Raw genomic sequence first — 23,014 nt, forward strand, 5'->3', positions numbered from 1 at the left:
CTTATTTGTCCCTTTGGAATCTCATTAAAAAAAGGAAATTTAATAGTTCTGGGGTTGTTTTCTGCACCAGGTTCTATTCTGTTTACAGCAAGAAAACGGCTGTACTTGGGGGACGTGACACGTGACAAGATCATGAAAAAATAAAAGCTGCAGAGCCATTTCTCCAAGTGTTTTGCCAAGAAGAGAAAAGTGCGCCTGGGGTGGCCATTTCCTCTGATTATTTCCCAAATGTACCTGCATCACCAACAGGTACAAAGAATGGCATGGGGGGGGGGGCAGAAAAAGACAGACAGATGCAGCTGGAGAAAAATCTAAACTTGAAGTTCAGGATCAAAACAATGCAATTACTCATACCTATTGAGAGTCCTCGCAAGGTACTTTGTTCCATTCCGGTTGGCTAAAGAGGGATACTTCTTCTGCAGAAATGCATATTCATCACGAATCGAATCCACCACGCTCTTCTTATTGTTAATATCTAATTGACTCCTGAAGTTGGAGAGAAACTCCCTTAAATATTATGCAATTACAATTAAGAATTTTCTATTTTACTTTTTCATTCATCCTTTGTCTCCAGGCCTTGGCAATTATTAACCCCTTTAACTCCCCCTGCCAATCATACCTTCTGCCACCCTCACGGGTGGCCACAGTACAACTACGCCTTTCAATTGAACACACGGAGCTAGCAGCCTTCTACTGGATCCGACCACTCATTTATCAAGGTCAAAATCAGCCACTCTACTGGATGTCCCATCTACCTGATCCTTTTAAGTGGAGACCCTGGGGATTGAACCTGGGGCCTTCTGCATACAAAGCAGCTGCTCTACTACTTACAGGTGGCCCACCACCTAAGTGTACCAGCCTAGGAAGAACACCAGTTAGAGTTGTCCAGGAATAGGGGCAAATGTTGGGGGAAATCAAAAGTTCTTGTTGTACAGCAACTGCACAGCGTCTGCTTCCCTCTGCAGAACAATAGGGATGAATGAACAGGTGTCTTGCAGTGAAAGGAGTGCTTTAAAACACACAAGATCTCTGGCTGCCCCCCATAACTCACCTATTCACCACACCAATGATGCCAAGCTTCACAGGTATCACTCTCCCCATAAGTACATCCATTGCATCAGTACCAGCATCCATCAGGTCCAGCTTGGTGATAACAGCGAGGGTGCGCCGCCCTATCAGAGCGTCAGGAAAACTTGTCATTTTAGATTAAGCTGGTCATGCATTTACTTGTCAAGCCTAGGATGCAGCTACCCAAAAGGTAAAAAAAAAAAAAAAAGAAGGAAGGAAGAAGATGAAAAGTTGCCCATTGGACTAGGCTTTGCAAGAAAGGAGGAACTGGCCATTCCCCCAGAGGTCTTACAACAAGGCCAGAAAAATGCAAGTGACTGAGGCCAGGGGGAATCAGCAAACTGAGTTTCAGAGCATTTTCCCTCTGAACTAAGCTAGATCACAAGGCCAGGAGTCAGCAGCTGCAAGAACCCATCACTATAGCAATAAGGAAAAACACAGGTAAACGTAATACTGCCAAATAAACAAACACCACATTCTGAGAAGCATTGCAGATGGAGAAACAATGGACAAACCTTTTAACATTTTATTTCACTTCATCTATACCCCGCCTTTCTCTCCAATGGGGACCCTAAGCAGCTTACATTGTTATCCTGTCCTCCATTTTATTCCCACAACAACAATGCGATGTAGGTTAGGCTGAGAATGTGTAACTGGCCCAAGGTAACCCAATGAACTTCCAAGGCAGAGTGAGGATACGAACCTGGGTCTCCTACATCCTCTAACCACTACACCACATTGGCTCCCAAGAGCATGTGGCTGTTCTCTAACCGGAACACAGCTCTTGCCTGAAAGCCTTCCATCAGATGCCCACCAAGGTATCTTCCAATGTTCTTACAGTTTGTCCTCAAATCTGCCTTTTCTTTGTTAGTAGGCTGATGACATGCATTTCCATATTTTTACAATGCTGGTCAAATGACCGTAATAAAACCATGTATGTATATGTATGATATCTTCCAATGTTAACAAAATAGGCTTCCTTCAAATACAAAAGCTGCATTTTCTTAGAACGCACATTCCTGCAATATTTACGTTATCAACTGCTGCTGCAAGAGTTCCTCTCCTAAAACACAGTTAAGACAGACAAGCTGGGATCACCTTTTTCTCTACTTACCATCTGGATCCACCTCCCGCGCTATTTTAAGTGCCTCAGAAGTGGCCATGTCTGTGTTGGCAGCGGTGACCGCTAAAATAATTGAATTAGGGTTGCTAATGAATCGGAGGATCAGTTCCCGGATCTGAAGTTCAATATCCTTTGGCTGATCACCCACCGGTACCTAAGAGAAAAGGGCCATAAGTAGAGTGGCACGCATTTGAAGACTTTCTTCTTTAAGCACTGTCTATACAAAGCCACTTCTCCTGAGGAGCATAATCTGACGGGTCTATCTCAGGAGGAGGACAGAAAGCCAAGAAAGAAGCCAGGATGGAGATCGCATGGAGTTGCTTGGCTCTCCAGCCAGATTTGTGATGCTACATCTCATATGGGGCAGCTAAGTGGCAACAGGAATGCAGAACTACCCCACAAGTAGGGCAGAGTGCACCGGGATAAACCAAGTAGACAGGGATGGACAATACGAAATCTTGGCAAGGAAAGTCTGGAAACCCCTGCGACTTAGCACAATTTTTTAAAAATCATTATTTTAAATTTCTATCCCGCCGCTCTCCAGCCGAAGCCAGGCTCAGGGCGGGTAACAGCATTAAAACCATCTTACGGTCATAATACACATTCATTAAAACAATAAAATCAACCATAAGTAACCATACTAAAAAAACAGATGGCACTCAGTAGAGAACAGCCGCTGCTGAGAAGCATTGCAGCCCCACATTCCCCCCCATAGATCGTCAAAATAACTAAAATAAAAGATGGGGGGAAGGTTAGGGAGGCCGGCACAGCTGTCCTCAGTTATAGGCCAAGTGGAATAACTCCGCTTTACAAGCCCTGCGGAACTCTTTAAGGTCTGATGTTACTGGGAAGGCAGTTCCTCTAGGCGAGAGCCAGGGCCAAAAAACCTCTGGCTCTTGTTAAGGACAGCCGCACACTCCTAGGGCTGGGGACCACCAATACGTTGTTACCCATCGAACGTAATGTACTTTGGGGGGTGAACCCGAAGAGGCTGTCTTGTGCTTATTTTGATCCGTAACAAAACAGAACTTTCTCGTAACTGCGCAACAACGCCCATTCTCTCTTACCTTTGTCATTCCTGGCAAATCTACCAGAGTCAAGTTGACGACGTGTGGCGAAAAAATCTTTAGATGGATAGGTTCAGGGCTGATCCCCTAGAAATCGTGGAGAAGGGATTGTTACTACCAAGCTTGGTTGCTTAGCTGCAACCTTCAAAAGAAAAACAGCCACTTCACTATAATGGTGCTCTTGAGAAGAAGAAGAGTTGGTTTTTATATGCTGGTTGGGATTTAACTTACACCTGGCAATGGAAGAACTATTTCTTAGCTTCTTTGTTCAAATAATTATTCATGTTTGGAGCAGGTAGCATTATGGACACTCACCTTATTGTTTCCTGAAATCCTTTCAGTTTCATTCTCTATTTCTTGCCTAATTTCATCAAAGTCGGTGTACAGCTGAAATTTAAAGAGAGAAAGCTGAACACCTCTGGTGTAGTGTGGCTCGGCCTCCTTGTCGAGCCATCTCGAGTGGTCTGAAATCTGCAGGTGCCTGGGACCAAGAGGCAGGTGAGCAGAGCAAACAGCTGTTACCTGTGAAGCTGCACGTATGGAGGGAGCAGTGGGGAATTGTGGGAAGACAGCAGCCAGTGGTTTGTAAGATGGCAAAGCGTGTGTCTCCCCTTCCTGTTGCAGGTACACAAGCCAAAGTACAAGAATCAAAGGGAGCTTAGCTTGTGGTTCAAAGCCCGTGCCCTTGATTGACCAGCCCAATGGATAGCAACCTAGCCCAGGATGTTCTGGGTACCTTTTTTTTGTTTTCTGCTTCTTTCTTTGCACTGTATTTTGTTTAAATTGATTGAGATAATTTTATTGTAAGCTGCTGTGGGTCCCCATGGTCAGAAAAGCAGGATACGACATATGCTAACTAAGTGAGTCCAGAAACACGAAGAGGAGTTGGTATTTATACCCCGCTTTTCACCTTTAATGAGTCTCAAAGCCATTTACAATCACCTCCCCCCCATTGTTGCTAATAGTTGTTAATATTTTTTGTAAGCAGGAGAAAAGTGGGGTTAAAATAGTAGAGGAGGAAGAAGAGGAGTTGGTTTTTATATGCCGACTTTCTCTACCTTTTAAGGAGAGTCAAACAGGCTTACAATCTCCTTCCCTTCCCCTCCCCACAATAGACACCTTGTGAGGTAGGTGGGGCTGAGAGAGCTCTGAGAGAACTGTGACTGGCCCAAGGTCACCCAGCAGACTTCAGGAGAGTCAAACAGGCTTACAATCTCCTTCCCTTCCCCTCCCCACAATAGACACCTTGTGAGGTAGGTGGGGCTGAGAGAGCTCTGAGAGAACTGTGACTGGCCCAAGGTCACCCAGCAGACTTCATGTGGAGGAGTGGGGAAACCAACCTGGTTCACCAGATTAGAGTCCGCCGCTCTTAACCACTATACCACGCTGGCTCTCTTTGTGTACCCATTTTGGCAGCACGGCACAGGTTTCTACATGCTGAAAAGATTCTCTCGATTCATCTTTATTTTCTGCAAGATGCTTGGGCTCAGAGCATGGCTGGTCAGCATGCAGACACAGATCCACAGCACACTTTGTTTGCTTCTGCATGCTTGTAATGGGATCTTGATTGGGATTATGGGGGTTACACTGCATATGTGTATCAGGAGAAGGTGTATATTTACGCCAGTTTTTTAATGTTCCATACAGGCAAAAACACGCAAGTTAGAAGTTCACACACTTTCATTTGACACAACATGTACTTATTGTGTCAACTATACACACTTCTGTCTCTCTTTTTTTTTTTAAGATTCTTTGGTTGACTATGGAGGTGCAATATGGCAACACACCAAAGGGTTTTCCTTCCCAATATTATAACTGGGAGACACTTTGAGGATCACGTCACAAGCCAGGCAGATTTACACACTTCAACAAGCAGATCTCTACAACAAAGTCTGCAACAAACAGGATTTCCGAATCTCTCTTTTTATACCAAGGTTGCTCTAAAAATGGAAGCATGTTGTGTTACGTGGTTGTAACAAATTCAGGAAGAACTTGGAGGACAGCAGTTGTCAATTTACAGGCTCTGCCCCAGAGTAACAACAAACCAGGGTTAAGAAACCTTAAGTAACAGGCTAGGCATTACATCAGAGGAGCCAGACCAGGGTTTGTGACCAGTCGCGGATGACAATGAAAACCCCCAGCTTCTGTTAATTATGACCTGCAATCAGCACTTGAAATCTCACACCCCCTCCGTTATGCATGTTTTACAACAAAAAATGTACCTTGTTTTTGGTGTGGAGAAATTTCCCCCATTCTTCCGCATCAACCCCTGGAAAGAGAAAGGAAGAACAAGGAAAATAAAGCTAACATTCACAGCTTCAAATACAATTTCCTGATTGAGATCTCTCCCACCCCTCCCATTGCTCAATCTGCATGCCGAAAAACTGAAAACAAGGTTTTGTGAAGCTTTAGTCACATGAGTGTGGCATCCTTGATGTTTATATCTGCTTACAGCAATAACCTCCTGCCTTCTAAAACTGTGGCCCACATTATTTTATGATGCTTATGAATTTGAATCCTGATTTTGATCACTGGCTACATCGTGTCTGTAATGTACACATGCTGACCCCAATCCAGCCCAATTTAGTCATGATTAAGCCTTACTGGAACCAATGGAAACACATTTGCCATGATTAACTCAGGCTTCCAAAAGCGATTAAGCCGTGGCTAATTTTAGCTAGATCAGGGGTATTGTGTCTTAACTGGTTTTAAAATACACGAGCAACCGCACTGTGTTTTGTTTTCCAGAATGCTCTGTTCTTCTGTTGCGAGTCAAAGATATCCTTCTGGGGTACCACAATGGCTAAGAGACTGGACTACAACCCAAGAAGCCGCCGTGAACTCACTAGCCAACCTTAGGCAAGCCCTCCCACATCTGAAACCTGGGGAAATTACACACCTGTCTTACAGGTGCCTAACATACACCAACTGCTCTGAAATATAGTTTCAGAAGGCAGCCATGTTGGTCTGCAATAGAACAGCTAGTAGCAGCTTAGAGACCAACAAGATTTTTGGGGGGAATAAGCTTTCGAGAGTCAAAGCTCAGATAGCTGATCTGAATATATGATCGCATTTTACTAACGTTAAGTATTATTATATATACACAATGGTCTGCTGAGACAAGTCTTTGAGGAGTGAAAAGGCAACATCAAGAAGCAGAGACGACTCTGGACACACAAGGGGCTGGTTATCTGAGAAAATCCAAGTCTACAATGTGAAGGACCTTGGCACCCTTCACACCAGCTTCAATGGTATACTAGTTTTGCCCACCGTGTCAACTTTGGGAGATTCGGGAATCTCTCTCTCCTAGAAGGTTAGGACTCGCAGGTTCACCCTTTGCTTGCGTGAGGAGATCTCTTTCAGAAGCAAACATGTAGCATAGAGATACCCATGTGCTACTGGCGCCCTGCTGTAAACAGGCCTTGAGCCAATTCTCTGATGACGCTGGCTTGGAGTGGAGGAAGAAAGAGACCTTCAAGGAGAATCTCCAGCTGTGAAACTATGACTTCGTTATCCATTTAGAGAGCTTGGCAGCTGTTTCACAGGGCAGCCTGCAAGCTGGTTCCAAGACCAAGCACCTTTATGGCGCCGCTGTCGGATAAAAGCCAGTTCTGTAGGCTGGGGAGATGTGGTGAAGCAAGCCCCTTTTCCCTACACCTTCCCCGTCTCATCCCAGCAACAGTAAGGACAAATATCAAGAGAACTGATGACAGAAGTGCTGAGACGCAGGACATACCATTCCTCCTGCAGAAAAAAGGAACCATCTGCATTCTGTCCTTGATCACCACCTAAAGCGGTGGCCCCCAACATGGTGCCCATGGGTGCCCTCGGTGCCCTCCAAGCGCTTTTAGAAAGTGGGTGGGGATAGATGGGGCTTTTCCCCAGCAGGCCTTCTGGCTGGCTGTGCAGATTAAAAGGCATCCTGTTAAACAGAGCTTCTGCCTGGGATGCTAAAGAGTTGCTATTAGAGTGGCGTATAACTTCGATCCCTGGCATTTCGTGGTTGGCTCCGCCTCCTGTGGCAGCCATTTTGCGACTGGGCCAACTACACCGTGTCAGAATTCCAAAGGTGCCTGGCAAGCTCAAAAAAGGTTGGGGACACCTGACCTCAAGTATTAAGTGAAACTGGAGTCCTTTTCGCAAATGCTATCGGAACAAAAATGCCAGGGAACCACCACACCCTAAATTTCTAACTGCAGGGCGTCAAACATTCCTCGCTTCAACTAAAAAAAGTTTCAACCCGAACGAGGACAGGGTCCATCATATTACAGGGTCATTTTCAGTCCTACAATTCAAATGTCTATTTAAACAGGATGCCTTCCTTGAAACCCATTGCTCTCTTTGTTCTGTTATTCCCAAGAGACTTGCACCGCCATTGACTGAAACGTAGTACTGAGTAACGGAAGAGCAAGGAAAGCCATGGCAAAGAGCTACAGCACAATAAACAGGGAATTAAAAAAAGGACACGTAAATCTCTGCATTGCGTTCTAATCTGACACAAAAGAGAGGAGGAGGAAGAAGCTGCGTAGTAAGCCAGCAGGGCCACCCAAACAACAGTTACTCAGCCTAGCAACCAGCGTGTAAAATGTGCACAATAAGCCAGCAGGCGGGAATAAAAGTGGCATGAAATGTCAGTGGTGAGAATACCATGAACATGCAGGTTCTGTGCAGGGAGAAAGGAAGTGAGTGGGAAACCTTTAGAAAGGTGCCTTGAATGTTTCCAGGTTGCAGGGTCTGCAGTTAAAAAAGAAACAGCATCACAAGTCATTAAAGCTCGGTTATTAATCTATACAGGATTTGTTTTCGTTCCAGACCATTTTCCAGCATTTTTTAAATTACCGCATCTATCTACAACATGCATCAAGATGTACATGCTAGTCAATTGAGGAAAAGCAGGTTATCAGTAAAGCACAACAGAGTGCAGTGCATAAAGACAACATACTCAGCCATGTAAATTACTCCACGCCATCACTATTATCAATTTAGCGTCTTCTAATGAGCTTGAGTACTTGTACTCCCAACGCAAAGGAGCGGTGTTAGGCAACAGATGACCCACATTTTCTCTGAACCGAGAGAAAGGAACTGAGCAAATCAGAACAGTCATCCCAAGAACGGAGAGTTTAAAAAAAGGAATCAGCTGTAGAAGATAGAAGAATCAGAAATACCCAGAAGCTATGGACAGTGGGAAAGAACATCTTAGGTGCGCACATGCAGCCCCTAGGCCTACACACCCATGTGGTGGGCGCTGCATTTACATTCACCCTATGCACAAAATGTAACATGAAAAGACCCCGATCACATGGCTGTTAATCCAAATGCAATCTCAAAACAACACCACTTAATTACCCTTTTATGGACATAGGGCCTAAGTATGTCTCTCCCAATATGACCCCCCTCGCCTACTTGGATCATCAACACAGGGCCATCTACAGATGCCTGGCCCGCAAATTGCCAGCTTGTCAGTCAAGGGCATTTTCAGTGGTTGCCCCTTCTCTCTGAAATCGGGGAAGTTTGTGCCCTGTGGGATCTTTCAGCATTCTGTAGGGCACGTAAGACTGCTTTGCTTCATGCGGCCTTGGGCTAACGATACAAAAACCAGGGAGCGGGCCAGTTGTTTTAATTCTCCGAACAATTTGTTATGAAGCCGATGTTTTAATTGGTTTTACTGTTCTACTTATTGCTTTTATTTGCAATGTATTTGTTGTATTTTTAAATATTGTAAGCTGCCCCAAGTCATAAGAACATAAGGAAAGCCATGCTGGATCAGACCAAGGCCCATCAAGTCCAGTAGTCTGTTCACACAGCGGCCAACCAGGTGCCTCTAGGAAGGCCACAAGCAAGACGAATGCAGCAGCACCATGCCCGTGTTCCATAGCACCAAATATAATGGGCATGCTCCTCTGATACTGGAGAGAATAGATATGCATCATGACTAGTATCCACTTTTGACTAGTAGCCACGGATAGCCCTATCCTCCAGGAACAGGTCCACTCCCCTCTTAAAGCCTTCCAAGTTGGCAGCCATCACCACATCCTGAGACAGAGAGTTCCACAATTCCCCTCTGGGAAAGGGTGTGGGATATAAAATAAATAAATAAATAAGCATTAATCCACATTAATAAATAAGCATTAATCCTTTGTACATACCCTTGACAAAGAGAAGCTCATCCAAAGAAAGTGTCTGAGTCAAAAGAACTGGAGGAGGGGGGCAACCCAAATGAAATCTCTTGTCTGTATGTTGTTCTCCTTTCCATCCTGACTGTTCCTTTGCAAAACAAAGATTTCTGTCCCACAAAAATTTACTTTGCCCCCATACATACACACACCAGAAAGATTCAGCCTAAAGATTACATGAAAATACTGACCAAGGCCCTAGCATCTTGTACTGCTTGTCCCTTTAAGTGCAGCAAACAGCAGTGCCATAAATATGTGTATTATGCTTTAGCTCGCATTAGATTCTGAATTTAAAGAGCTGCACTAAAAAAAAGCTCTCCCATTACTAGTTTAATTAACCTCGTGTTCTGAACTAGCTGGTCTTCAATTTGGCCTTGACGTTATTCTTTTCCATTAAGAAAAGCACATTTTCCTCCAACTCCAAAAGCAAGAGGCAGGAAGAATACTAATGTGCTCCCAACACGGCTTCCAGCCTCCTGAGAAGAAGCAGAGCTGCGAGAAGAGATTCTTAGCCAGCAGGCTCATTTCAAAATTAACACAGCCAGAAACCTGCCACAAATTTTTTGCTCTTAGGATGACAAAAGCAGCTGAGCAACACAGAGCTCTTCATTACAGAAGTGGGAACCACCTCCTCATGGGCCACCAAGTAAACAGGGACTTCTGTAAAGCTTTGCCTGTGACCTGATAACAAAACCCCCCAAGAATTATGGACTGCACAGGTCAGCTGTAGCAACACACATGTTTAAAAAATCGGTGCTTGCTACCATATCACACAGTTGGTTCTTTTTTTTTTCTTTTTTTTTACAAACAGACACAGCTTTTTCTTGGCAAGCCCTTATAAATATCTTCATAAAAAACATTGGGAAGCATCCTGCCTTAGGGGCTGGAGGAAATTCCTCCAGCCAAAGCAGACAACCTCCAAGCTAAATAGAAATTCCTCCAGCCAAAGCAGACAACCTCCAAGCTAAATAGAGGAAGACACACCAGCTGGAGGAAGGGTTCCAGCTTTGCTCAATGGAGGGGTAGGAAACGGGCCACCAAAACTACGAATCCAAACACCAGATAGAAAAAAAAAGAAGAGTTGGTTTTTATACCCTGATTTTCTCTTAAGGAGTCTCAAACCGGCTTGCAATTGCCTTCTTTCTCTCTCCCCATAACAGACACCTTGTGATGTAGTTGGGGCTGAGAGAGTTTGGAGAGAACTGTGACTAGCCTAAGGTCCCCCAGTAGGCTTCATGTGTAGGAGTGGGGAAATCAAACCTGGTTCACCGGATTAGAGTCTGCCGCTCATGTGGAGGAGTGGGGAATCAATCCTAGTTCTCCAGATTAGAGTCCACCGCTCCTAACCACTACTCCACGTGGTAAAATTCTGTAGCCTGAATAGCCATTACAGCAGCCTGAATAGCTCACACTAGCCTGAGCTCATCAGAGCTTGCAAGCCAAGCAGGGTCAGCCATGGTTAGTACTTGGATGGGAGACCACTAAGGAAGATTGGGGTCGCTATGCAGAGGAAGACATTGGCAAACCACTTCTGCTATTCTCTTGCCTTGAAAACCCCATAAAGGATCATCACAAATCAGTTCAGACTTAACAGCGTTTAATTATTCGAGCATTATGGTACATTTCAGATGTTCTTTCCCATCTTCCCTCAAGTTTTGCCCAGAAAATGGGCCTGGGGCTCACATGCTGGGGCTCCACACAAAATTCCCCCACACACACACACACTTGTGAACAAATAAGCCAGGCTTGTTCACTTCCTCTCACAATAAGAACAGAGGATAAAGAACGGAAGCGATGAAGGGGGCGTAATGGCTCGCTCGAGATCTCCCCCCAGGATAGTCCCATAGAGAGCAGACAGAAGGAAGAGACCATCCAAAACATATTGATTTGAGGTCAGAAATGGGGAATGCAGTTTCACAGGTATCTCTGCACATACACCGTGCTCGAATTTTGTTTCCCCCTTCTCATCCCACCTCCCAAAGAAATGGGTGGCTGAGCACAGAGGCTCCTTGCTGCTATTTCCAGTCGACCTGAGAGCCCACAGGAAGCAGTTGCAGAAGACACAGCCCAAGGGCCAATGGTTTTACTCGGCTTTCAAGGGCCAGCAGCCCACAGCAGGCCAAGTGGAGCACACGGCTTGACATGTCAAAAGGGAAGGTTCCTGCTCTCTTGAACTGCCTCAGCTGTGCACTGTCAGGAGACAAAATGGGCCCGCAGAAAAACCCCAGGACAGTGGGAAATTGCAAGACTGTGCTGGAGGCCAAAACAAAACAACCAGGAGGTAGTTGAAGTGCACAAGTGAAAAAGAGGATGTGCTGTAGGCAATGTTTCCATCTACAGCCAGACGCTGTCTTATCTTTTCCGGGCCTATCCGTTCAACCGGGTCATTCTCTTTACGATGGTAGTAATACAGAGTTTTGCTCAACTCATCAACATACTTAAAAACAACCAGTGCAATCCATTCAGTTGGCAGAACAAAATCATCCAGAGTTTATATACATAATAAACTCGAGCACGGAGAGAAGGGGCCCCAAACAAACTTGATGCCAAAGGGCAAACTCTCTGCCTGAGGCCCCTGGAGAGCTGCTGCCAATCTAAGATGATACTGACCTTGATGCCTCCAAGGGTCTGATTCAGTATAAGGCATCTTCGCCTTTGCAAACAGTGGGTCAGAAGCAGCAGCAGCTATGATCCTTGTTCAGCAAGTTCAGGCAGTATTCAGGCAATGGGCTGGGTCCAGTGCAGAAATTCACAGAATGAGTTGGTGGAGTGGATCTTTTCCCACCGTCACCATCTCCAAGCAGCCCGCCACGTCCCTTGAAACCCCTCCCTGGGGCAATCGGGAAAGGCAAGCAAAGTGCATCCCAAGATGCAGCGACAAGGGGGGAAATGAGGCAAAATTGCCTCTCCCCTGCACTACTTCTGCTCACAGTTTGCATCAGTGGAGGAGGGAAAGAGAGGCAAGTTTACCTGCTTCCCTACCATCACTACAGCACCCAGACCTTCAGAGCGTTTTGCTTGCAAAGCTCTCCTGATCGCCAGAGAGGAGTATGGGGTGGCATAGGGGACAGTGGGCTACTTAGGATAGGAGAAAATGGGTAACGATCTGCTCCCCCAGCTCCTCCTGTGAATTCTTCCACTTGAATCCAACCCACTAACAGCAAGCTCCCGCTTGGTCGTGACAAGACTCCACCTGGTTCACGCTCCCCTCCTTCCTGCCTTTGGATGCAGAAGCACTGCTGAGGACTTGCCAGTGTACGTTATCTTCAATCTAGTTTCCAAGTTGAGATGTCTGAATCTAGCCCAAGAGTCATGCAAAAGCCGCCTTCCACGGTGCGCAGACACCTCATGGATAAGGGCATCAGTCATGCCAATGCACAAACACTAAGACTTTAAAAATGCTGTAGGATCAATGGCTGGCAATTTCCTCAGAAAGAGGGAAAGATTTCCAGTGGTGAGAATGTCCTTATCCTTCCTCATGTCCATGTACAAAACTAGATCTATGCAATACATTAAATATGCACATAATGTGTAAGAGCAGAATTCTTGGGGCAGATTCTAGGCAACCTTGGCACAGAATTTTTTTTTTTAAAGTAGAGCATATACTCAAAAGGAAATTACTACCAATTGAGAAGGGGGAAAGCTATTCTCTCACTACTGCAGCTATTTTCTTTTCTTCTGCCATCACTAACCGATCAATTAAAACCATTAACCTCCACAGGCAGACTCAGCCCTTAGTTAGATCATGGTTCTCTCTGACGAGTAGACATGTTCTTCCTGCTTCGTCTCCTCTCAAATTTGCGGCATCTGCCCTTCTGAAGAAGCAACTGAAAAAACAAGAAGTGGAACTCTCTGGATACTAAGGTTCCTTCATGTTCTATGCAAGAACTGCAGAGCCTGGAGAAAGAATCTCTGCAGTACAGGGTACTTGGTCCATAGCAATCCTACCAGCCATGCTTGCAATTCTCCTGCCACTGCCATCCTGCCGCCATGGTGTATTTTGGTAACTGGCTGAATTCAGGATCAGAGCATATACTCAGAACCTCCTCCCCCCTGTTAAAGGTGTTTTCACGTGCTCTCAGTCACAGAGGATTCTTTCCCAAAGACGCATGAGGAAAAGGCAGTAGTGGGACCTGAACACAGCAAATATCCATATCCAGGTCCCTCTGGAGATCTAGAAATGTTCATGACATCTACACAAAGAGGTTTAGATATGGAATTAAACGAGTTCTAGTACAGGATCCCATATCAGAAAAGTTGCCTGATGTTTTATGCTACTTGAACAGGCAACCCCAACTTAGTTTTATGTGCATTTTCACTTTCACTGTGAAAGATATTTATTTATACACACACACAGTAACTTTGAACAGGCTTATATTTACACCAGGCCTATTCAGAAAGAAGGAGCCCCGTGGGGCAGAGTGGTAAGCTGCAGTACTGCAGTCCAAGCTCTGCTCACAACCTGAGTTCGATCCCCAACGGAAGTTGGTTTCAGGTAGGCGGCTCAAGGTTGACTCAGCCTTCCATCCTTCCGAGGTCGGTAAAATGAGTACCCAGCTTGCTGGGGGTAAAGGGAAGATGGCTGGGAAAGGCACTGGCAAACCACCCCGTAAAACATAGTCTGCCTAGTAAACGTCGGGATGTGATGTCACCCCATGGGTCAGGAATGACCCGGTGCTTGCACAGGAAACTTTTACCTTTATTCAGAAAGAATGAAAAATACATTAATAAGACCCAAGTTCTTCTTCAGTTGCAGAAAAGGAAACTTACATTCAATCTTGCATCCTACTTCTTGTCTTGCTAACAACCTTAGGTGTTGCACCAAGATATAACACAGAATAACCCAGAGCACATCATATTCAGCTAGCCTGAGAAAGAACTCCATTCAGCTGCATTTTCCTCTATAATTGTTCCTGAAAGGGGGGGGCACACACAAGGAAAGCACTACTATCAAAAACAGACAAATCCCCAAATCCCAGTTGTTACTGAAGGCTGTTCCGGAACAGCATACTTAATAACCTTCCCGCCGCTCCCTGTTAAAAGGGCAGATCCTATTGGGGTTATCTGTGAAAAATCTCTGTTTAAATCATCCAAGGCAAATGCAACAAGCAGACTGAAACAGTTTACAGAACCTCAAGATTTACAAAGGGATCCCACATTTTACACGAGCCATTCCGGATCCTTCATTCTTCAGTGGCTCTTTTTGCAAGTTGATGCAAATATTACATACAAAGATGGCAAAAATCTGGACTCCTCCATTCATTGTTTTTCAGATTTTGACACTCAACTACAGAGTGAAAATATATTTTTTATAAAATAATATTTTTTATTTTTAAAATCAAAAGCAGTAACAGGATTCAAGAGCCGGCACTTCAACGCTGTGGTCAAAAAGACGGGTGCTACAATTAAAGGAGGCTCTCTGCATCCTTTTAAAAAAGTAAATCATGAGTTAACCCTGAGGGAAAAGAAAACATTCTCCTGATCTCAAAGGACAATGGCGGCTACAGTCTATATACTTCTCATGGTGCCAGCAAGTCTCCTTATTCCTTTGGAATTCATTAGGTTAATTTTCATATTAGCTGATCCTTCATAAAAGCTAGGAAAGCAAGCTCTGACACAGATGGTTTGCCACTGTTTTCTCCCCTTTATCCTCCTCTCATTTGCTGTAGAGTGCTAATACTCACCTACTTTGCAAGACTGTTGTAAGAACTGAGATACTCCGTACAAAGCTCTCTGTACACTCACTGTTAAGATTTTACTCTGATAGAGTTTCACCACCGCATGATTTAAAAAACAGAGCCCACCCAACAAGCTTCCAGGACATACAACACATAATTCAGTGCTTGAGACTGCCGCATACAGTGAGAACACACAAGTAAACGCTACCCATGAAGGTCAGGGGAGAGAGCTCTCCAGAAGGTCTGCTTTACAGGCATGTCAAGCTGCATTTTGTCACCAGGATGTACAGAGAGAAAAAAGCCAGAAAGACATCAGGTATTAAATCAACACTAGCCGTTTCTTCACTTGGCCTGACTTTACAAGAATGATACATGATCAGTTACTCCCTCAAGAATTATATTCCCACAGACAACCATTACCATTTCCGTTCTTATTACTATAAAATTAACTATAAATGTCCATTTTTTCTACAGAAAACAGAAAAACAGCTAACAAAGCCAGATGAATTACATTATGCAAAAATACATCTGCAAATGGCTCGTTCACAATTCTACTTGAAAGCAAGAATTGTCTTAGCTCTTTATCCATTACAAAATAAATCTTAACCTTAGATGCAGGGTTTGATTATTAAATCTGAGGTATCTCTCTATTCCAGAGTAAACATTTGTTTAAAGACTTCAAGGAACACATCAGTAAATAATGTATTTAAATTAAAATTGGAACTTGAAAGTGGGTGATTATTTCGGAACCTGTCAAAACCAAATACCCCTACAAAACAGATACAGCCCACCATATACTATTTAAATATTTGCTGTTTTATTTTATAGAAATTATTTTGCTGAATTCACAAATAGAATTTGATTTAAGGAAAAAAATACATCTGCAAATCCATTACCTAAATAAAGTTAATGAAAATGCAAAACATCTTCTCAACTTATATACACAAAGTCAATTATGTTTCAACTACAGAAGAATTTATCTTCTAAATCAAGGGTTCCTAAATTTGATGCGCCATTTCCGCTTTGATATTCAGTCAGCCCATTTAATTTAAACAGAGAGACTTCACTTTATTCACCCCATCCTCCCTTACCGTTTTCATCTCCAGCCGTTTTCCGGCGATCCTCGGCCGACACATGCACCAGCTGCAGGATGAGAGGCCGCCGGGTGATGATCCCTGTTCCTCTTGGGAGCAGATCCCTTCCCACAAGGCTTTCCAGCACAGAACTTTTCCCACTGCTCTGAAAATTGAAACAAAAGGCCCATGACTCCCTTACACATTCATTCAAAGGCAGATGCTTAGTCTTGCACTGTTCCAACACAAGAAGAGTTGTTTTTTATATGCCAAATTTCTCTACCACTTAAGGAAGAATCAAACAGGCTTACAATCACCTTCCCCTTCCCACAACAGACACCCTGTGAGGTAGGTGGGGCTGAGAGAGCTGTGACTAGCCCAAGGTCACCCAACTGTCTTCATGTGTAGGAGCAGGGAAACCAACCCAGTTCACCAGATTAGCCTCCGCCGCTCATGTGGAGGAGGGGGGAATTAAACCCAGTTCTCCAGATCAGACTCCACCGCTCCAAACCACCGCCCTTAACCACTACATCACGCCATGAACAAGTTACCAACAAAACAGAGTTCACTCATCGCAGGTAGACACAACTTCCAGCCTGAGGATCTCCACTGGTCCCAGCCAGGCCTCTCTAGTTCAGCACCCAGAAGCCTTTCGGAAGATCAGAAGTAGGGCATGAAGAAAACAGCTGCCTACCTCTGCACAGCTTCCTCTGCCTACCTCTGCCTACCTGGACTTCCTTGGTGGTCTCCCATCTAAATACTAACCAGGGCTGACCTTGTTTAGCTTCTGAGATCAGGCGAGCTGGGCTATCCCTGTCAGGCCACTATCCAGGTCAAAGCTCACTGGTTTTAAAAGGGGGCTGGATAATTTCTTGGAAGGCTGGAATTTCAGTTGCTCTTCAGTCTTCCAAGAAATTATCTAGTCCTCTTTTAAAACCTAGATAAACTAGTGGCCATCAACACAGCTCAAGGCAGTGAATTCTGTAACTTATTTACCTTATTTGCTGTCTCCAAATTGACTACCCATCATTGTCACTGGGTTATCTCAAGTGTCTACTATTGTGAGAGGAGGGGGGAATTCCAAAAGAAACCCCAACCAACTGAAGGGTGAAATCCTGTGAGCATTTACTTGAAAAACTATAGTGACCTCAGTTGAAACATCCACGTAAAAATGCCTAAGATAAAGCCGTTAATGTTTAATGTACCTCAGACCATCGTTTTAAGGAGCAAAAAACCAAAAAACGAATGGCATCCAGAGGGTTTAATAGAGCTGCAAATGAAAGACATTATTTTTCTACCGCTTGCTATTAAGAGCAGGTCTTATAAAAGAAAGAATTGTATCTGCATCCACGTGTGCGCTGTCTTGTCTGCAAGACAAAAGCTTTTAAATAAGCCCATGAGCTCAGCACAAAACGGAGGAAAATAAAATTGTACACTAACAAGTGAGCCCTGGATCCACTGCACAGATTTTACATTATGTGTACCTTATTCAAAGTCATTTGAAGCTTGAAACCAAGGCTATTTCGGCAGGGATCATTAGTACAATCATTTCCCATTCCAAAAGTTCTGTAAATCAAAGACCCAAGCACCAATCCCTATAAACTGTCAATCCCTACAGATCTTTGTACAGCTAAAAACTCGCAGTACAATCAACATCTACCCCACCATCATTAACCACACTGCACAGCCCATCTTGTTCTGCCTTGACTATAACACGAGAATGGGCATGCAAATTACAGGGATTAGAAATACTGAAACAGGAAATTTAATCCTCTCAAATAAGGGCCATGCAGTTGGGTCTCCATCTCACCCACCACATGTATTGAAAACATCAGGGATAAGTCTATCACTTGGAAGCTTTCTACAGATGTACACTCCATGCATGTGATGAAGTGAGCTCTTAACTCCCAAAAGCTGATGCCGGAATAAATTTTGTTTGTGAAGTGCCGCTGGACCCGTTTAGGTTTTCCGCAACAGATGACCACAGCTACCCCTAAGAACATAAGAACCCTACTGGTCCAAGACCAGTGGTCCGAGTCCAGCATCCCGTCTCACACAATGCCCAACCAATTTCTCTGGAGGTCCAACAACAGAGCATAGAGGCTGAGGCCTTCCTCTGATGTTGCCTCCTGGCTCTAATATTCAGAGTTTCACTGCCTCTGAATGTGGGAGATTTTCTTTAGTCACCATTGCTAGTAGCCACTGAGAGGCCTACCCTCCCTGAATCTGTCTAATCCCCTTTTAAAGCCCTCAAGAATTATAACCGCGAGGCCTTTTAAGGGGTAAATAATCTTTAGTAAACACCCACAGATACATAAGGGTTATTGATCACAGTTCTTTGCAAAGCTTCTGGTAAGAAATCAGCATCACCCTTACTAAGATGTCGGATGAATTAGTAAAAACTCTTCGCTTGGGTTTCCAGGAGGCGGTCATCTTCCGCCGAATGGAGGCAGGAGGAAAAGGGCAAACAGAAGCCCCCTTCTTAATGCCGTATACTCCAAATCAAGAGCACCTGTGCCCAGTAACCTATCAGAGACTGATGGAAGGAGCAGGATTTGATCTCTCTGCCGAATTGTCAAGCAATGCTCAACTGGATCCTTAGCAGACTCCTTTGGGCTGCCAAGAATTTACATTATGAGCAGCTAATTAGCGTCAGCTTCACTTGGCTGATCTTCCTCCATATACAGGCCAGCATAGGAAAAACATTACCTTGTAGAGAGGAAGTGGAAAAAGAAAGTCAGATTCTCCCAAGACAACCCCGGGACTCAGGATGGCCACTCTGCTGAATCAATACACTGTAATGACCTTTTGTTCGACTAGGGGGACATGTAAAGTTATCAAGGTTACTTGTTTCCATAAGAGATGAACTGCTGTTAATACATTTCAACTGTTCCACTGTGGGTTTTGTTATGATTTTATTCTAGAGCGATCGCTGTGCTAGTTTGATGTAGCAAACCACAGAATAGGGGCCTTGTGGCACCTTAAAGGCCAATCCTATGCTGAGTTACTGAAGCCAACAACCTTGGACCGGTGTAACTTTAAATAGGACTGCACTATAAGGACTGATCCCTGCAACTACCTTCTACTGGCTTGGACCCGACAGCTTCTTTCTGCTAAGTATTCATTTTATAGAAAAACAACTTCCTTTGATGGGGGGATCCCTTAATGAAACAGAGCTGAAGGAGCCAGCTGAACAGAAAGGAGTTGCGGTATCCAGCCCTAACAGATTTATTGTAGCATAGGCTCCTGTGGACTACAGCCCACTTCATCAGATGCATGAGGTATATCCTCCATTGGCAGATATTCATATCACACACTCAATTATAAAGAAAAAGATAACTGCAAATAGTGGATTACAAAAATGACAACATTTTAAGGCATTTTAATGCCATGAGTGGTTCCAACATGGCAAAAGCCAGACAACACGAAGCAAGCCTGAGGCCATTTCCAGAATGTATTTGGGAAACACACAAAAGGATTACAGATGCCTCCATCCTACAAAAGTCAAACCTCAGAGGGCCTCCAAATCTTCGCTCTAATTAGCCTTTAGTTTAGAAGATTAAAATCGGTAATTAGATCTGGTTTAGCTATCTGCATAGAGACAAACACAGACAGCACTTTCCTAACAACAAGCATCACTCAGGAAAACCAATTTGGTCTTGAGATGAGGTCACCTATTAAGCGCAGATCAGGACTGCCCTGAACAAAGCGGTCACCTACAAAAAAATATAGCATTTGCTTTTGAGTGCATTTCCCAGTCTGCCTTTGTTTCCCTTGCAATAACGCAACCTCATTCTGACCCACAATTAGTCAGCTTTCACACCGCAAGGAGTCCCTCCGGTTTTTTCATTGCTGTTACAGCTGCCCATTCAGAGACGCAGCAACAGGGCTTCCAAATGGCGTCCCCCCCCCCCATTTTTCCAGCTGCAGCCTGGCAGCACAGGGGAATGGTCAGCACAGGGGGCTGGGAAGGAGAAAATGGCACCAATGTGGGCTGGACTAGGAAAGATCTGGACTTGCTTGTTGCCATGGCAGCCTCCCTGGCTTTTCTGTGATCTTTCCAGAAAGATTACAGTAAAATGTCTAGAAAAGATCACAGGAAAGATGGGAAAGAACCAGAAGTTGCATGAGAGAACCACAATGCTGAATGGAAGGAAAAAACCCACTGGCAAAGCCAGTCCGAACACCCGGTGTGGAAGCAATCTCATGTGTGTGTTAAATGCCGTCAAGTCGCTTCCGACTCATGGCGACCCTATGAATCAATGTCCTCCAAAACTGTCCTGGCTTTAACAGCCTTGCTCAGGTCTTGCAAACTGAGGGCCATGGCTTCCTTTATAGAGTCAATCCATCTCTTGTTGGGTCTTCCTCTTTTCCTGCTGCCCTCAACTTTTCCTAGCATGACTATCTTTTCTAGTGACTCGTCTTCTCATAATGAGACCAAAGTACGATAGCTTCAGTTTAGTCATTTCAGCTTCTAGGGACAGTTCAGGCTTGATTTGATCTATAAGCCACTGATTTGTTTTTGTTTTTTGGCAGTCCACGATATCCATAACACTCTCCTCCAATACCACATTTCAAAGGAATCTACTTTCTTCCTATCAATCTTAGCATGCCACTAATGTGCCCAACACTGAACGATGCAATGACTCCCACGTAGCACTAGTATGAACCTGCTTGTACTTAATCCTGAATTATCACCCTGTGGACCTTTGTAATAACATTTGAGATCAATACTCTAACGACACTACATCATCTACATTATTAAGAGCCTTTGGGCACCATTTTTCTTTGAAGTATTTCAAAGTTTTAAAATAAAAAAAAATGCCATGGGCCTCAAAAGAAAAGCTTTTCATTGCACGGCAGTTTTATTTCAAGATTCACTCACCACTGTGGTTATGCAAACTACAGATGATTTGAGAGCCTATAAATTAAGCCAGCAGTAGTTAATATTAATATGCCTTTAGAATCGCCCATAAAATTGCACATACATTACATTCAAAGCAGCTACATTTCATTTCAAAAAGGAGAAAGCCACATCAACAAGAGACTTCAGCCTCCTCAATATATACTAGAAAGAGCACAAGATCATGCTGCTGCTAAGCAGAATTCCCTCAATTATTTTTGAAACTAACATTAATTTTAAACTGCATGGAAAACAGCTGAAAAAGTAAATCCAAGGGGCATCCTGAGTAACCGTGCTCCAATTCTAATTGGAAATACACTCTGAGTAGGACTAAACCATATCCACAGAGAATCAAAAATTAGGTCACTCGAGTTCAACAGACCGTATTTCCAAAGAAAAGTTGCATCAGCAAAGCAAGGAGAAGAGCGGGGCAAGAAAGGCACCCAAGGAGAAATGGAAACACTGATTAATTTTTAACGTTAACCAGCAGACAAAGATAACAGACCCAATTTACGCTAGAAATGGACGAGAATAAGAACATCCTGATCTGGAACTGCAGCTCCACAAATGCACAGACAAGAGGCCCACGGTCTTTGGGAGTAATGTCCAGCTAGCAAAGCCGTTGGCATGATTTGAAACCGGATTGAGGTGAAAGCTATTCTGAGATTGTGGAAGGGGATACTGACCAGATTTGAGGCTCTGACATGATCCCTTTTAAACAGTTTAAACCACGGGGAGAATCTGGACTGGGGAACTGATTGTTTGTCTGATGCAGCATCACACTTAAACACCCAATCACGGATGTTGGTACCTGCTGTGGGGACACCCTGGGTGTCATCCGATATACAGTAGCAGTGCAGGATGTTGTTATAGCAGGCTAACTTGGCAGCACCATTTTGTTACCATTTATGACTTGGTTTTATATGACAGATTGTAATGGCCTTCGGCTGCAAGCAATAAACATTATCGTATCGCAGCACCCTGCTACCACAAAGCAGCAAAAGAAAAGTCCTCACCAAGATACCAAAGAAGCTGGGGCCACTGTGTTCGTCTTGGCTTGAAATAAGAGTGCACCTTTAGGAACCCTCCACGTGGATGGGAGCCACAACAGAGGTTTACAAAATTATGCATGGGGTGCAAAAAGTGGTTAGGAGAGAACTTTTTTATCTCCCCCATAATACCAAAACTCAGGGGCAACCAATGATGTTGACAGGCAGTAGATTCAGGACAGATAAAAGACACTTCTGTACTCAACCAGTAATTAAGTTGTGGAATTCACTGCCAGTATAGGAAGGGGACCTGGAGTGCGTAAGCGAGACCTGTGTGAGGGAGGGCGAGACAGTCCCCTTGAAAGAGCTAGCCCCCTCACCAGGTTTCTTGGTCCTCCATCAGTCCTGGACAAAGGGTCGACGGGTGGGGTGGCAATTCTCATCCAGGAATCTTTCTCCTTCAGGGCACTACCTCTGAACATGGATGCCCCAGTCAGCTATCATGGGTAATAGTCACTGATGCACCTTTTCCCCATGACTCTGTCAAAATCCCCTTGTAAAGCCATCTAAGCTAGTGGTCAGCACTACAGCCTGTGGCAATGAATTCTATACTTTAATTCTTCATCATATATAGGTGTGCTTGCTTCTTTTTTTTTCCTGTCCTGAATCTACTTCTCCATCTTCTCTGGGTGCCCCCAAATTCCGGAAGAAGGAGAAAAAATTCTATGCAGCAAGTATAATTACATACACCACTACTATAAACCTCTTAGTCTTTTGATAATCTTTTTTTCTGAACTGGAAAGCTCATACACTTTCCAATGCCATGTCTGTTTTGGCTTTTCTGCATTTTCTCTAGTTCCACATTGTCCTTTTTGAGATAGAGACCAAGCCTGGCTTCACTAAAGATCTGTATCCCTGATAAGCCACAGACGCTGAAGGC

The 23,014-nt window shown here is 44.2% G+C and overlaps 1 protein-coding gene across 4 annotated transcripts in view; it reads right to left on the reverse strand.

Annotated features, from left to right (window-relative positions):
• The window catches only part of DNM1L (dynamin 1 like), a 44,371-nt gene that overhangs the window by 15,781 nt on the left and 5,576 nt on the right, over positions 1-23,014 (reverse strand). For 2 of the 4 annotated variants that reach the window (XM_056847750.1, XM_056847752.1), the window contains exons 2-9: positions 16,201-16,348; positions 7,954-7,992; positions 5,481-5,527; positions 3,574-3,645; positions 3,259-3,345; positions 2,183-2,345; positions 1,052-1,172; positions 355-486 (exon numbers count right to left, since the gene is read on the reverse strand). In XM_056847750.1, coding sequence (XP_056703728.1) covers positions 355-486; positions 1,052-1,172; positions 2,183-2,345; positions 3,259-3,345; positions 3,574-3,645; positions 5,481-5,527; positions 7,954-7,992; positions 16,201-16,348 — 809 coding nt within the window. The remainder of the gene's footprint in view (positions 1-354; positions 487-1,051; positions 1,173-2,182; positions 2,346-3,258; positions 3,346-3,573; positions 3,646-5,480; positions 5,528-7,953; positions 7,993-16,200; positions 16,349-23,014) is intronic. The other 2 variants (XM_056847753.1, XM_056847751.1) reach the window with 1 other exon arrangement.

Source organism: Euleptes europaea, chromosome 3 (genome assembly GCF_029931775.1).
Source record: "Euleptes europaea isolate rEulEur1 chromosome 3, rEulEur1.hap1, whole genome shotgun sequence".
Taxonomy (NCBI): domain Eukaryota; kingdom Metazoa; phylum Chordata; class Lepidosauria; order Squamata; family Sphaerodactylidae; genus Euleptes; species Euleptes europaea.